The sequence below is a fragment of the Urocitellus parryii genome, chromosome 9 (assembly GCF_045843805.1).
Source record: "Urocitellus parryii isolate mUroPar1 chromosome 9, mUroPar1.hap1, whole genome shotgun sequence".
NCBI lineage: Eukaryota > Metazoa > Chordata > Mammalia > Rodentia > Sciuridae > Urocitellus > Urocitellus parryii.
Genome location: NC_135539.1, coordinates 115,708,842 through 115,725,646, shown reverse-complemented (window position 1 = coordinate 115,725,646; position 16,805 = coordinate 115,708,842). Strand labels below are relative to the sequence as shown.

At 48.1% G+C, this 16,805-nt stretch overlaps 1 protein-coding gene across 1 annotated transcript in view; it reads left to right on the top strand.

The window, feature by feature from the left end:
* Positions 1-16,805, top strand: part of Lgr6 (leucine rich repeat containing G protein-coupled receptor 6) — a 116,820-nt gene that overhangs the window by 79,476 nt on the left and 20,539 nt on the right. The window contains exon 6 of the mRNA XM_077802619.1: positions 1,746-1,817. Coding sequence (XP_077658745.1) covers positions 1,746-1,817 — 72 coding nt within the window. The remainder of the gene's footprint in view (positions 1-1,745; positions 1,818-16,805) is intronic.

Genomic DNA, 16,805 nt, shown 5'->3' with positions numbered 1-16,805 from the left:
TTTTTCTTTTAATAATGATTTGGGGTCCTCAGGGTTTGTTTGTTTTTTTTTTTTTAATCTAGGATGGTCATTTTCTTTTCATTAAAAATTCTGTCTTTGAAATGCTGTTTGGGTTGTTTTGTCGCAGCAGGCACATGTAATCTATTGCCTTCTGTTCCTCATTCATTAGTGATATTTTCCTTTTTCTGGCTGTGTGTGGGGAGCTGTTCAGTTTTTCTGGCAGCATCGTCTTTGGGCTCCGTTGGTTCTCCCCTCCAAGCTTCACTGTGTGCACTGAGTACCAAGGATGAATTAGGTTCTGTCCCCTATTTTGGTGGGATGGTGAAGGGTGGGGATATATTTTGAGGCAGCATCCGATCTTTGTTAAATTCCTTGGACTCTGCTTTCTCTGCCCGGGTTGTGGGCAGAATTCATTCCCTCTGCTCAAAAATACCTTGAGGCTGGGCGGGGTGGTGCATGCCTGTAATTCCAGCTACTCAGGAGGCTGAGGCAGGAGGATCTCAAGTTCAAAGCCAGCCTCAGCAACTTAGTGAGACCCTGTTTCAAAATAAAAAATAAGAAGTACCAAGGATGTAGCTCAGTGGTAGAGCACCCCTGGGTTCAATCCTTAGTGCTGGGAAAATCCCCCCCCAAAACAGAAACCTCAAAGCCCCTTTGGCTTTAAGCTATTTTCTGCATTCTGTAAGTAGTCTAAAGCCTTTCTTGTTCCTTTTGGAAGCCAAAGGTAGAGAGGAAAAACAAGGACACTCATATAGGCAATTCTCTTGGATGTGGGTTTTAGGGAGAGTTCTTAGATTTTGCTTCTGGTAAAAGGAGCTGATCCGCTATAGACTGTTCCTTTGGTCATCAGTTTTTGCAGGGTCCTTACAGTAGGCTACCTGTCTTTCCTGGCTTTGTTGCTACTGTTAATATTTGGAAGGTGGGGTAGGGTCTGGCTTTTGCTATTTTTTTTCCCATTAGGAGTTGGGAGAAGAAAATTCTGTCACTTATCTTCAGTTAGCTATTTATCTTGGAAATCTCCCCTGAAATGCTCTCCTTCCTCTCCTCAACCCACCTGCTCTAGGCAATCTCTTTACCACCCTGTGCAGAGAGACCAGGCTCATTCCCACCTGCTTGCCTCTGAGCACACCCTTACCTGTGCCTGGACCGCCCCTCCCGCGGCTCCTGGGGCTCACCTATCTTCCTGGCCTTGCTCTGGATCACCACCTCGGGAAGCCTTTCTTGGTTCCTCTGGCCTCACCGATCTCCCCGTTCTCTCAGCGTGTCTGTGGCTCCCTCCAGCTGTTACAGAAAGCTTAGCCTTTAATTATATGTTGTCTGCAGTGGTTTGCTCTTGGCTCCCCTAAGTGCGTCTGGCCACTGAGTCAAGCTGGCCGGGTCCTAGGGAGCAGGGTCATAGACGAAGCCTCAGACGTGAGCCCCTGTGACATCAGGCCTCTCCCAGTGCTTAGCAGGAGTTTGGTTTAGCCTTGGCAGGTCTAGGCCCTCCTCTCCCTTTTTATTTCAATGAGAAGTCAAAACGATGCGACCTGTGGCCAAAGCAGCCCTGGCGATGATGGCTTCAGAAGTCGGTCTTGCCTCCTCCATTGGTCCCTGGAGACAAAGGATTAGACCTGGGGGTCTAACTGGGGTCATTCTGTCCATGCTTCTGCCTCCGCTCTGCTACGCTCACCACCGTGTGTTCTCGTCCGTTCTGGCCCTGGAGTGGTGGCGCTCATTCTGAGGTGTCTTTCCTCCCCACACAGGCATCTGCACAACAACCGCATCCAGCATCTGGGGACCCACAGCTTCGAGGGGCTGCACAATCTGGAGACACTGTGAGTGGGGGAGTCCTGCTCGAGCCCTGTCCTGCCTGGCGTTCCTGGAGTGGGGGTGGTGGGCACGGGGCAGGGCCAGTAGGACTGGGATGCTGGGCTGTGGCCCCAGGCTTGCTCGCCCACGTGGCCTTCCCTGGCCTTTTCTCTGGGATGGCACTCAGAATGAATTCCTCCCTCCCTCAGGTGGGTGGGAGGTGCCCTGGGGGAGTTCAGAGTGGCCCTGGGGAGTGGGAATCTAGGGTCCTGCCAGCAGAGACCACCAAAAAACAGCTCAGTTTAGACAGAAACAAGGCTGCAGGGAGTATGAGGATATTAAGCCTGGGGACTAGACGGTTTGGGAGTAATGCCGGGACTGTTTGCCAACTGATCTAACTAGCTAAATGATTAATGGGGGGATGGCCCGTTCAGCACTCCAGTCTGACTATAAAAAGCACCCGAGCTGTTGACTCTTAAAAAGCCATATTATTCACACATCATCATCCTGGAATTCAGTTAAGGTCAAAATGCACCCAAAGCCTCCCATCACTTCCTCTGGAGTGCGGCCAGCCCCCGCAGAGCGGGCTGAGTGGGCCCCAATTGAGCAAACAATTGGCTGGCCTCTGTAAGTGTGGCTGCCCATGTCAGCTGGGTTCCTCAGGTCCCAGGAGAGAGCCGGCTACCACTGCCACCTGGTGCAGGCTTGGGAGAGGGGCGCTGGGGAGAGAAGGATCCCCAGGTCACCAAGTGAGCCATTGAGGGTGGGAAGGGCTCACAGCACCAGTAGGATAGTCACAGTTCCTGCCCCCCCACTATGTCCCCTTCCCCATAATCAATTCCCCATTTTGCATACACTCCCCACTCCCAAACACACACCCCAGAGCGTCACTCCTGAGGTGAGGGATTTTCAAGAATCCAAAGCAGTGGAGGAGAAAATGCTGGAAGACGGTCGGTGGCTGGGAAGCAACGTGTTGTGGAAAACCATTTGGCAAAGTCTATCCCGAGAGGCCTGGGCACGTGTGTTTGTGCAGGGAGGGGAGTGGAGGCCGGGAGCGAAGTTCCACTCCTCTTTCCTGTGGTGGGGCTCCCAGGAGCGTGGCTGCTCTCTTGGACTCAGCCTGCAGCAGGACGAGTGGCAGAGCGGGGCCCAGCTCCCCGTAGCCTCACTCTTCAGCCAACTCGCTGCAGAGGAGTGGGGTGTGGGGCGACATGCCCTAGCCTGGAGTCAAGAACATCAGAACCTCTCCCCTGCCACTATGCGTGACTGGGGCTGTGTGCTCCCCCCGCCCCTACTGGCTGCCACGGACAGCTGGACAGTTCAAGCTGAACAGCCTAGCCCACTCCACCACCTTGGGAGAAAACTGATGCCCAGAGTAACTCCCCAACTATGGACAGAGAAAATCTTGAGTGCAATAATGAGAAAACACAGGAAAGTCCCTAGGATAGTGCCCTGACCGCCATCCTCGACCACCTGGTCAAATGGGAACTGTGTGAGCCTACTGTGTTCTAGGTTTGAGAGGCTTCTAAATGTGGGAGATGGCCATTTCCTTGGGGTAGCCCTGACCTCCATTAACCAGACTCCTCCAGGAGACACAAGAGTGCTCCGGCCGTTCTTGGAGTTGCTGTTCATCTGTAGGGCAGGAAGGAATCCAATGCCATTGGCCTTGGGATGGGGCAGGGGATGTTCAGTCTGCTGGGAAGTCAGGTGAGGAGGGGGCACCTACACTGGGTGTGGGTTGGCATCTCTAAAAAGCCAGTGAGCAGCTGCTTCTTTCCTTCTGGGGCACACTGCCTAATTCTTTCTCAATTAGCCACTGGATTGCTGCACAAGGCACTTGGCTCAGCTGGTGCTGGCTGAGTCACAGAGCAATCCTGCCGCTAAGCACCCACGGGACCTTTCATCTATCTACAGGAGTGTTTGGCTCCAACACACAAAGCCCACGGCTGTGCCCACTTTACAGATGGGTACGCCAAGACCCAGAGATGAGGAAAGTTCTCCCACTTCACAGTGTGGAGGCTGAATTGCCAAGTGGCAAAGCCATTAGCAACGGATGGCCCCGGGGCGCAATGCCATTCTACCAGCTACATGACCTTACTGAAGTCATTGCCTTCTGAGTCTTAGTTTCCTGACCTACAACACGATGTCATCAGTAACACCCACTTTACAGGGCTGACATGTGCGTTCAGTGAGATGATGCGTGTAAAGTGGTTACAGAGTCCAGCAGTATCAGAACCTTCCCTTTGTTCCCCGCTCCTTCCCCATCCCCTCTTCTGAGGGCCTCTGTCTCAGCAACACCCCTCTCTTCCCCACCCATGAGGGGTAAACCCTTCTTCCAACTTTTGATCTCCAATTAAAAAGGGGGAAAGTGTGTTCTTTATCCTCTGTTCCCCAGAGCATTTTCTGGGGAGCCAGATGTGGAGGGGGAGGAGTGGCTGGGAGAATGAAAGGAGAAAGAAATGATAGTCAAACCTTTTAATTGTTGCATAATTGGCACGCTCGGCAGCCTCGGCTATTACTCGGGAGCTTTCATGTGAGCTTCTCACTGGAAGGGTATTTCTCCCTCAGGCCTCGTAAATCTCTGCCACTTAGACCTCTCTCATCTCTGGCAGCAGAGGGAAGATCAAACCCCCACGGCCCAAGCTGTGGTTTGGCTCAAGCTGTGGTTTGGCTCATCTGCAGACTCCTCTTTGGAGGGAGAGGTGCCCCCAGTCTTACCACCTGGGAAGGAGGGGCCAGGTGCGGGCATGCACACTCATGGCCACACAGGCACCCTGAGCAATGCACACGGGTGCACACACCACATGGCTCCCACCCTTTACAATCCTCTCTCCACATCAACGCCCCCACCCCATGCTCAGCATAGCACAGAGATACCCATAGCAAACGCACCTGCGGAAACACAGCCCCTCTATGCCCTCGGCTCTGTGGGCCAGGCTGCCTGGGTTCCGGCCCTGGGTTCAATCCCCAGAACCACAAAAAGAAAGAAAATCAAGAGGGAAACAGCATCCTACATCAGGGTCTCTCTGCCTTCAAAGGAGCCAGGCAAATCTAAGCAAATCCAAGTACTTTGGGCAGGGCGACAGGGCTACTGATGGACAGCATAAATCCCACAAATGCCACATGAGGCCCTGGAAGACAAACCTTGCTACTGTCTGAAGAAGTCTGGCCTCATGGGAAGAGGCTCTGGGGATGTTTCTCCCAATGTAGTTGTCACCATTCCAGACTGTGCCAAAAAACCTCAGCCAGAGGCAGACAGGGGGGTGCTCTGTCCTGCACCCATGACTTCTTTCAGATCCCACAGTGAAGACAACCCACCACCTGTTGGGAAACTCAGAATCAGAGATGGTCTAGCCCTCAGCCTGTGAAATAGCAATTTCTCCACTTTCTAGACCAGACCAAATATACAGATTTGGGGCCAGGTACTCAAGTTTCTATAGTTTTTATGTGATAGAAACCACTAGAACCCCTACTTCAGCCTCACAGTACTTTGCTCTATTTGCACTCATTACCTCAAGCCCGGAGCAGTTAGAGGACTTCCTAGGTATTTAGGTTGAGAGGAGGAATCATGATGTAGAACCACCGTGGGAGGTTTCTTCTACTGGGAAGTTTCAGGGACCAGAAATCAGGTGTCAGGACCTCTAGGTCAATGCTTGGAATTGCAGCCTTGGAGACCCCATGCAGCTACCCTAGCCTGACAGCTAAGGAGGCTCAAATTCCCCGTTATACTTCATAAAAATTTCAGTGGAGGAAGTAGAGACATGGCAGTGTAGCTCCAAAGTAAAGTACTCACTTAGCATGCGGGAGGCCCTGGGTTAGATCTGCAGCACCACGAAATCAAAGCGCCCAGCAATCCCAGTTGTATTCTGAGGGGCCTCTAGATCTGGAAACTTGAAGTCTGCATCCAATCTGGAATCCAGAGGGGGCAGGTCCCAGCATGCATGTGGAGACAACCGTGCCTCCATTCCTTCAGCCTGGGCAATGATCTCTGGGCCTTGTTATAGCCTTGTTAAACAAATCAGGCCCTACTGGAACCTGGGCGGGCTGGACATTTTCCCTTGGAGAAGAGCCTGGGTCTTAGTGAGAACAGAAACCTCCTGGCTACAGCGCCTTCTCTAAATCAGGACCAGGATTAAAACAGGGGTCCAGGAGGGGAGGAGAGCAAGGCAGGAATTTATAGAATTCCTCATTCTAACACAAAATTGTATGTTCCCTGTCAGACCTCTACTAGTGACAGATGTCCCAGGGATCTGTTTCTGTGGAACATGGAACATTTTTATTTCAACAGCCATTGTGGCTGGAAAATATTCCCCTGTATCTTTGTCATTGAAACCACAAATACCAACAGGTTTTACTCTCAACTGGCTCAGACTGGGCCCTGAAAGTATCTGGTACCTCTGTTCTGGGCCTGATGGTAAACCTTTGGCCTGGCAGATTGCTACCAAGGTTCTTCTAGGGCTCAGGGCTTCCAGGGGAAGATAAAGGATTAGATTTGATTTGGTAGATCTGGATTCAAATCCTGATCCTGCCACCAATATGTGACATGTGCAAATCACCTGACCGATCAAGAGTCTCTGTTTCCACAAATAGAAAATAAGGATGGTATTTAACCATTCAGAAGTCTGTTGCCAGGATCAAATTAGATGAGATAATCCAGAGGTGCTTCCTCTATGTTGCCTTTCTCTTTCCTGCCCTCTCATTTAATGTTGCATGGAATGTGTCTGAAGGTGGCAGGGAGGTTTTTACCCAGAGGTGACTCATTTCCTCTATAGGATGAATAGGAAGGAATTCCCAGGCAGTCAAGATGTGACTGCTGTGTTAGTTTCCTGTGGCTTCCATAACAAACAACCACAAACTTAGTGGCGTAAGAAAACAGCAATTTATTCCCCCACAGTTCTAGAGGTCAGAAGGCCAAAATCAAGGTGTTGGCAGGGCTGGTTCCCTCTGCAGAATCTGTTCCATGCCTTTCTCCTGGCTTCTAGTTGCTGATGGCAGTCCCGGGTTTAGAGACTCATTCCTCCATGCTGGGTGTGGTGGCGTATGCCTGCAATCCCAGCTACTTGCAAGGCTGAGGCAGGAGGATTGAAGGTTTAAGGCCAGGCTGGACAACTTAGTGGGACCTTGTCTCAAAATAAATGAAAAGAGCTGGGAATGTAGCTCAGTGGTAGAGCACCTGGGTTCATTCCCCAGTACCACATGCATGCATGTATATATGAGACCCATCCCTCCAGTCTCTGCCTCCGTGTTCTCAATGCCATTCTGTCTGTGTCTCCTCTTCTTTTAAGAGTACTTATCAATGGATTTAGGAGCCGCCCTGTTGATCCATGTGGACCTCATCTTGAGATCCTTCACTGAATTCCTTCTACAAAGATTCTCTCTCCAAGGAAGGTCACATTCACAGGCACCAGGGGTTAGCACTTGGGCTTATCTTTTCGGGGGGCTACAGGTCAACTCCATACAGCTACCCACTGGCAGGCTCCCCAGCAGAACCCTCTGGGAACAGGCTAAAGGGCAGACAGAACCAGGTGAATCATGCCAGTTTGCCTTCTGATCTCCAGGCAAGTGCAGATCATGCTGAACTAAAAACAGTTCCCTTCCATTAGGAGAATTTGAAATTTTTGTACTCAAAGATTGTCTCCTCTCCTTTCCACCCCACGCCAACCATTTTTTTTTTTAAATTTTCTTCTTTTATTTAGAGGCAAGATCTCACCGAGATGCTTAGGGCCTCTCTAAGTTGCTGAGGCTGACTTTGAACTCACGATCCTCCTGCCTCAGCCTCCCAAGCTACTGGGATTACAGGCCTGCACCTGGCCCCCAACCAACCACTCATTGAGGAAGACAAAGCAGGAATTTTGCTTCCTCATGTGACAGATGGGGAAGCTCAGGTAGAGCGTGGATGACTTCTCCTAGGCCACTCAACTGATCAAGAGGCAGGATTGGAACTCAGATTTCTCTGCCCTTGGCCCAGTGAACCTCTCGGACCACACCGCCTCTTGAGGCTGAGAAGCCAGGAACTCTTTCCTCTCCAATTCTTAATCATCTTACTTCTGTGGGTTTATTAGTTGCAAATTTGTGGGCTTTTGTGGCTTATAGAGGAATTTATTGTTCCATATAAAACCTTTTTTTCTTCTGGCTTCCCCACAGAACCACTAATGACTTTTAACAGGCAGAAAATTGAGCTGCCCAATGAGTTTGTCTTGTGTTCTGTGACCGTGATGAGTTATTAATAGTTCTTCCCAGTGCAACATTCCCTTTCCCATCGCCCTAGCGTTGCGGGGAGCCAAGGTCGCTGCTCCTATCAGGGCTGCCCCTTCCTCCCCTGCTAGAAATGGGGCCAAAACTTGCATTCTGAACTCCACCCCACCCTCGCTCCCACAGGCACCCCAGCCAGCTGGTCTGGAATGGAGAGGGAAGGGAGGGTAAGGGGAGGGACGCTGGGCCATGGGATCCTTAGCGGATGCCATGGGAGATCAGGTCTGGCCCTTGCACGTCTGTAGGATGGAACTGGTAAGAATCAGTTATTGCCACTCTTTCTGCTGCCTCTTTAGATTCACTCATTCCATGTTTATTGGGCTCCTAGTATGGGCCGTACCACTACTATAGGTACTGGGGAAACATTTACAAACAAAAATGTAGCCCCTGCTATCACTGAGACCACAGGGTTCTAGAACAGAAATGTTAAAACTTATCACGAATGTACCTTTCCCAGACTCCTGACCTCATCACTCTAACCCCTTAACCTTGGCATGCCCCTGGGCTCACTGGCTATTTACACTCCTTCCCTTTGGGTTTTCATCTGGTCTGTTGCAGAAAGCTGGGTCCTTGTCCCTAATGCCAATCCAATAATGAGGAACTATTTTGAGAAAAGGGAAAAAGAAAGTTTATTACTTTTCTAGCAAAGGAAAAATTCAGGAGACTCCTGTCCCAAAGGAGGTGATTCTGCCCATCAGCAGGAATGAGGGCTTTTTTAGAGGAGATTCAGAGAAAATGAAATTAGGGAGGAGAGATCAGGAAGGAGAAGATCAGCGAGGAGAAAGGGAAAAGAAGATCAGGGGGGAGAAGATCAGGGAGAAGAAGGTTTAGAAAAAGAAAAAAAAAAAACATGTAAGTTTCAAAGCTACAGGGATACAGCCAAAGTATCCAGTGAGCCCTGTTACAGTCTCAAGGTTTTCAGTACAGTCTATTTCTTGATGACTCCAGACCTCTCTCCAACTCCAGACTTAAGTGTCCTTAAGCAGTCTCCTCACAGCCCAGGAGCTGGTACAGATGCCTCAAGCTTTAATCTAGAAAATGCCCTGACATGGACAGAACCCACAGCAATAATAACTCAGCCTTGCCTTGGGGAAGGGTCACTTTCATATAAGCCAGTCACTCAGAACCTTGAGGCAAAAGTAGAACAGAGAATTAAAGCCAGGCATGGTGATGCACTTTTATAACCCCAGTGACTTCAGAGGCTGAAGCAGGAGGATCTCAAGTTCATGGCCAGCCTGGATAATTTAGGGACACCATGTCTCAAAAAAAGTGCTGGGGGATGTGGCTTAGGGGTTAAGTGCCCCTGGGTTCAATCCCCATTACCAAAAGAAAAAGAGAAAGAATTGGGGGAAATCTTGGGTGGCATGTCATGCTCCTCTTTGGAAGACAGATGCATGTCTTATGGAGGTCCTACCGACAGGACTAGGCCATGGAAGGCAATGACGGTGGTGCTTCAGCTCAGGGTGGGAAGTATTTGTCAATAGAGTAATCTGGCAGTGACCGCTAGGCAGACGGCATAGGCAGCAAGTGCTCCATCATCTCAAAAATTCAAGTGGAAAGGAGACCCCCATCCAACCGGAATCTCAGAGTCAATTCTTGCCGTGGGGGCCGGTTGGACTGTTACCCTTTGTCTCTCTTCCAATTCCAGGTTTCTGCAATCCAGGTGCTTCATTAGGGCAGGGCAACCCATAATCTCCATATCAGAGATGGGCACTTTCATGAAAATCAGCACGCTATTGCTTTGGGTATATTCTGAATGTTCTCTCTGGCAAGGAAGAGAGTGTAGGTGGAGGAAGGAAGGGTGTGTCTGTGCCTCTCAATAGAAACTGATGACAATTTTACTAATTGCTGCATTTATTAATGGGTGGCCTTTTATGTAGGTTGTTTAGAAGGTAAAACAATGCGATTAGTCATAAGGGTTTGCTGCTTCCTGGCTCTCCAAGTCAACGGCCCCAAGCACAGGGCTCTGTCTGCAGCAGGGGAAGAGCAATTAAGAAACCTGTTCATTGTGCTCATTTGCCTTTGTTCCAGGCCTTTGGGAGATAAAAGTGGTTCTGAGTTTACCATCTATCAGAAATTTCTGTGTTTTGTTTTTCATGCTATGTGGTTATGCTCACTTACATTCCCCTCCTCACCCTCCCCACCCTGCGCCCTTATCTATGATCTGGTAATAAACACAAATATTAGCTTTGAGAATAAAAATGTAAGTGGAAACCCAATTAATGATATTCATCTTTCTTAATTGCTGCAAAAAGTAGTTAGACCAACTTGTGTGCCTCCTGTTGTCTAATGAATGAAGCAACTGTTCTCGTATGTAATGTCTAGTGAAAGGAAGAGGTAAAAGGGATTGGCATTATTTGGACAGCTATTCTGTGCCAGTCTCTGGACCAGGTGAACAGAGCAGCATTCTGCAGTGAGTATCCATCTGCAGGCGAAGAAACAAGCTACGTAAATCAAGGGACTTTTTCAAGGTAACATTTGGTCAGGGAGATTGCTGGGGATGGAACCTAGGGGGCAGTTTACCACTGAGCCACATCCCTACCCTCTTTTTTTTTTTTTTTTTTTTTTTTTTTTAAGACAGGTTCTCACTAAGTTGCTTAGGGTCTCACTAAATTGCTGAGGCTGGCCTCAAACTTGAGATCCTCTGCCTCAGCTTCCTGAGCCATTGGGATTACAGGCATTGGTCATGGTGCCTAGCAAGGCAATCTTATACACAGAAGACTAATAACTTTAACACAGATAGTAAATAAAGCCAGTAACTGTGATACGCCTGTAATCCCAGCTATTCCAGAGGCTGAGGCAGGAGGATCACAAGTTTGAGGATGAACTAGGGAAATCACAAAGACCCCATCTCAAAAATGAAGGGAATATCTCAGTGGTAGAGGGTCCCAGGGTTTAATTCTCATATTGAACAAATGAATCAATAGCATGGATAACATATCAAAAGATGTTTAGCTTCTAAGTCATAAGTATTTGGTTTTGACATGCTTATAAACACTTAAAAAACTCCTACAGAAACCTCCTCCACTTATCCTCTTTCCCATTCTCCCTAAAATTTCTTCTTAGCCCTTCTGTTTGGAGCCCAGCTAGGGTCCAACTCTGGGTAGTATAGAAAGTGATTTAAGCCAGGACCCAACAGGTTTGAGTTTGAGTTCCAACTCGAGGACTTTCAGGAATTCACCTCTTTTCTCCAAGCCTTATTTTCTTTATCAAGAAAAAGAAGGGGCTGGACAAGATGTCTGTAAAATCCTGCCATCTCTGCCTGCTGGTCCATAGTGAGGCTCCATAGAAAGATGAGGAGCTGGCCATTTCTGCCCAGGATTATGGCCATTGAGCAACGTAGAGCTTGGGTTACCTTTTCAGCTACTTTGACCAGTTTCAAGGGTTTTGATTGGATTTGGCTGGAAACAGCTAAGCAGATGAAGGGGAGGCTCAGCCATGGACAGCCGCAGATTCCGGGCTGATGCTGGCTGGAGTTCGGAAGGGTTTCTCTTTCGCCTTAGCCCCTCCCCATCTTCTTCTAGCTCCCAGGAGCAGCAGTGAGAACAATGAACTGTCCCTGAGCTTCTGGCTGATTCTGGGGGCTATTAAAGATAATGGATGGATGAGTTTTCCAGCTGAAGTTTAGCGCATCCTGTCACAGAAGAATAAGCCCAAGCCTGTGGCAGGAGAGGTCTTCCCTGCAGTCACCAAGAAGTTGCATGTTAGAGTCAAATGCCAAAGGGCCAAGACACTGCCCCAAAGCCACCAGCCACAAAGGCTTGAGGAGCCCATTTTGAAACCTTGCCCAATGGGCTCAAATGATCATCTTCAACAGCGAACATTCAAATATGTGGCCTTGGGCCTGAGCTGCAGGAGATCCAAAAGTGAACCCATATGCTTCCTGACCACAGCAAGCTGCCTGCCTCATGGGAGTGACTGTGTGCACGTGGATAACGCCACTCTGGACTTGAACTGCCTGGGCTTTGATCCCAGCTCTTCCATGAGGAGCTGTGGGACTGTGGCCAAGGGATGACCTCTCTTTGTGCCTCAGTTTCTATCAAAATGGAAGTACTAATGGCACCTACCTCAGAGGTATTAAATGGACTAATACATGTAAATCACCTAGAACCATGACAGTTACGTAGTAATTACTGTTATTACTGCCACCGTCGTCATTACCAGTGCAAGGCTGGTGCATGCTGAGGAGAAAAAAACACCAGAAAAAATTCTGAGAGAGGAGTGAGTAATTCATTCTAACTGCAGGGATGAGGTTGGACTCGTGGGGAAAGGTATATTTGAGCCCAACTTCAAAGGATGACTAGGGTTTCAACAGCTGAGGATGTGGGGAAAGGGCATTCCAGGTTGAGGCAGGAGCCGTCCAAGTAAATACACAAGGGTGTGAAGATACCAAGGAGGGTTGAAATCCAGATGGAGCTGAGAGATTGGTTAAGGGCATCCGAGCCCATTAAGGAATTTGAACTTTTGTTAAGTCTTTATTCTGGAAGCCTTTTCAGATTTTCAGTGGAGGAGAGTGACAGAGTCAGCTTTGCCTTTTAAAGAATTTTTTTTTTTTTTTTTTTTTTTTTTTTTGGCAAATGCATCGTAGCAAAGAGTGTGGGCTCCAGACACCCAACTGACAGGGTTCAAATCCTGGCTGTGACACTGACTTAGTTGAGGTGGCCTAAATTGCTAACAAATAGACCAAAACATGCCTAATGGCTGAAACACAATAGAAGGTTATTTCTGGATCATTTAACAGTCCAAGGGGGCAGTTTCTTCTTGGCGGGTGGCCCTCCTCCACAGGGTGACTCGGGAACCTGGCTTCTGGGGTTCTTGCCATCCCCAGGCCTCATTGTTCTTGGCATCTAGTTGGTGAAGAGTAGAGAGACCATGGAGGAGAAACGCTGGCTATTTTATAAACCCTGGACTAGAGGTGGCACGCACCATTTCAGACCATACTCCTGGTGTGAATCTAGTCACATGGCCCCACCTCCTGCAAGGAAGCCTGAGAAATAGGCTCGAGCTACATTCCTGGCTATTCCTCCTGGTATGACAGGATAATGCTAGTAAGAACTTTCTGTGATGGTGGGAATGTTCTAGATCTGTGCTGCTAATATGATAGGAGCACAGAGAGCCACATACTGCTATTGAACACTTTGGCTAGTAAAACTGAAAACTGGATTTTAAAATTTTATTTACTTGTAATTAACTTAAATAGGTACCTATGGCTTGTGAGTATGGTATTGGACAGTGCAGTTATAGAGGAGACAGAGGAAGACCAGGGATGGTGGTACACACATACAATCCCAGTGAGTCTGGAGGCTGAGGCAGGAGGATCACAAGTTTGAGACCAGCCTCAGCAACTTAGTGAGATTCTGTCTCAAAATTAAAAAAAAATAAAAAGGGCTGGGGACATAGCTCAATGGTAGAGTGTCCCTGGATTCAATGCCCAGTCCAGTATGGGTTAAAAAAAGAAAAAGGAAAAAAAGGAGACAGGGGAAGGATTTTGGCAGACAGCTATTATTAGTTGTCTGTGAGTGAGTGACTGGTTTACTATGTCTCACTTTCCTCAACTGTAAATGAGTATAATGGAGTATCTCCCTCTACAGCAGTTGTAAGGATTGAGAGGGATCATCTAGCCACAGTACTTAGCAGTCAGCACATAGTCAATGATCAACCAATGTTATTCCAGGGATGGCCTGAAAGCAGAGGCACTTGATAGGAGTGCATATAGCAGTCCAGGAGAGAGAGCCCGCCTGCTTGACCCAACCCTTCCTGAAATCTAGCCCTGCCACCAAGACCTGGTTCAATTGTAACATCTCCCTGAAGCCCTCCTGGTCTTCCCAGGTGTGTGTGATTGCCACAGTCTCTGGAGGTCCTGAGGCTTTGTATTTCCTCCCGGACCCACCACATCCTACCAGGAGAGCTCACCTCGTCATCTTCTGCATTTGTCTAGATAGGAGTCATTTTTAACCCATCTCTCCACCTTCCACTTTACCCAGTGGAACTCATTGTGTATTTTGGGACATTTGGCAACAAGTGTAATGAGTTGAACTCATCGGGGGCAGAGAGAGTTGCAAAGACATGTTCCCTGGACAATCAGCAAATGAAGCAGGGTTTTGGCAATTCCCCAGGTCACTGTAGCTATGTAGACATCCCCATGAGAAACTTCAGGCCACCTCACTGCTGTAGTTTGTACCAATGTCCCTTTGACATTGGTACAATTTTTCTTCTCCCACATTTCTCTACAAAAATAGCCTTCTAGTTCACAAGCCTTAGTCTACTCCTGGCAAAATTCCTGACCAGAAACTGCCAAGGAGGACTGGAAACACTCAATTTGGCTGCCTGGACATGGGTCCAGTGAACTGTAGAAGGACTCAATGATAGCAAAGTCACATGGAACCCATACAATCGTCTCTGTGGCTCTGGGAAAGCCTGCCAGTGTCACTCAGGACTATCTGGTGCTATTTTGACAGTATCAAGGATGTATCCTCATGTACCCTTGAGGATGCACCTTCTTTTTAGAGTTCACCCGTGTTCTTTACAAATCTATTTATTTAGAGCTTTTCAATTAGTGACTCAACATATATTTGTTGAGTTCCTGCTCCGTGCCTGGTATTATTCTGGTGATTAGAATATGAAACACACAAAGTTCATGTGTTCAAGGTGCTTTCATTCTGATTGAGTGGGAAGAAAGTAAATGTCAGGTGGCCCTAGGCTTTATGAAGGCAAAGAAAAACAGGCTGTCTTCTTATCTATTGATATATAACAAATCACTGCAAATCTTAGTGGCTTAAAACAGCACCTTATTATTTCTCTTGAATCTGTGGCTTAGCAGGGCTCCACCAGGTGGTTCTTCTGCTGGAAACTCCCACTATCTGGGCTCACGCAGAAGGCTGTGTCCTTTGGAGGTTCACAGAGGGCTAGGGGGATCCAAGACAGTGTTATGAAGTGCCCCCCCCCAAAAGCTCCTGTGTTGATTCAGGAATGTTCAGAGGAAAAATGATGACATCATGAGAGCTGTAACCTCATCAGTTCATTCCTAGTTTGAAGGGACTAACTGGGTGGCAATTGTAGGCAGGTGGGGCATGGCTGGAGGAGATGGGTTCATGGGGGCTGGCCTTGAAAGGGTTCATCTTCCCCGTGGCCCCTTCCTCCTTCACTCTCTCTGCTTCTTGGATGCTAAGAATGGAGACCATATTCTTCCACCACACCCTGCCACCACGATGTTCTGCCTCATCTTGGGTCCAGAGAAATGGACTCAGCAGACTGTAGAACTAACCCTCTGAAACTGTGAGCTCAAAGTAAACTTTTCCTCCTCTAAGTTGTTCTTCTCAGATATTTTGGCCACAGTGACAAAAAGCTGAAAACAGAGACAAGCTCACTCACATGTCTGGGGCTTGGCTGCTGGCCGGGGCCTGGTCCTCTCTCTCTGCATGGCTCTCGCCATGCAAGAATCCAACCTGGATTTCACTGTGTGGTAGTGGGAGTATTTCAAGATTGAGGCTCTTGTGACTTAGGACCAGGTCACACCGTGTCAATTCCACCTCACTCTGTCAGTGAATGCCATTCACAAGACCAGTCCAGTCTTCAGGTAGATGCCACCTTTTGATAGAAATAGGCATAAAGAAAAGGAATAGCAAGTAACAGATGTGTTATTTGAAATAAAATAGTCAAAGAAGGCCGCTCTGATGAAGCAGAATTTCAACAGAGACCTGAGTGAAGTGAGGAATAAATCGTACAAATATCTAGATGGAAAGCATTCTAGGCAGATGGAAAAACTAGCAAAGGCTCTGGGGCAGAATAATGTAATTCTTTTTTTGGTCAGGGGGTAGTACTGAGGATTGAACCCAGGAACACTTTACCACTAAGCTACATCCCCAGACCTTTTAATTTTTTATTTTGAGACAGGGTCTTGCTATGTTGCTAAATTGCTAAGGCTGGCCTTGAATTTGTGATTCTCCTGCCTCAGCCTCCTGAGTCACTGGGAATAAAAGCATATACCACCAAACCCAGTCAGAATAATATAATTCTTTGCAATTGAGAAAACAATTCAATAGCAAGGCTTTTTGTGTGTGTGCACATGTATGGTGGTGGTGGGGGTTAAACACAGGACCTCATGCATGCTAGGCAAACATTTTACCATCAAGCCATATCTCCAGCTCTATATGAAGGCTCTTAAATGGAGATATGTCCATGTTACTTATGGAAAATACAGTTCTCATGTGACTGGAAAATTCCTAATGCAGCTGAGCCAAGATAAAAGAAAACACTTTATTTTAATTTATTTTATTTTTGGTACCAGGGATTGAACTCAGGGCACTTAACCACTGAGCCACATCCCCAGCCCTTTTTATTTTTTATTTTGAGACAGGGTCTCACTAAGTTGCTTAGGGCCTCACTAAATTGCTGAGGCTGGCTTTAAACTCATGATCCTCCTGCCTCAGTCTCCCAAGCTGCTGGGATTACAGGTACCACTATGCCCCCCGGCACAGGACACCTGATTTTAAAACACTGAGATGTGAAGATGAATCATTTATGTAATTTAAGAGTAAAAAGTGCCCATCTCCTTCATCTTTGCTGCCTCCAAACTCAGTTCTCCTGATGTGATGGTCCAGGCATCCTTTGCAGCCCCTGGTAGAACTCCAGGAACCCCAGAGTTTGAATAGTACCCCCTGCTTCCAACCCCAGTACCTCCAGTTTCAGTCTAAGTGCTTTGCACATGACCTGACCTCAGCTGGACCCCAGCCTTGCCTTTGCACAGCCTGTGGGAGCGTCTC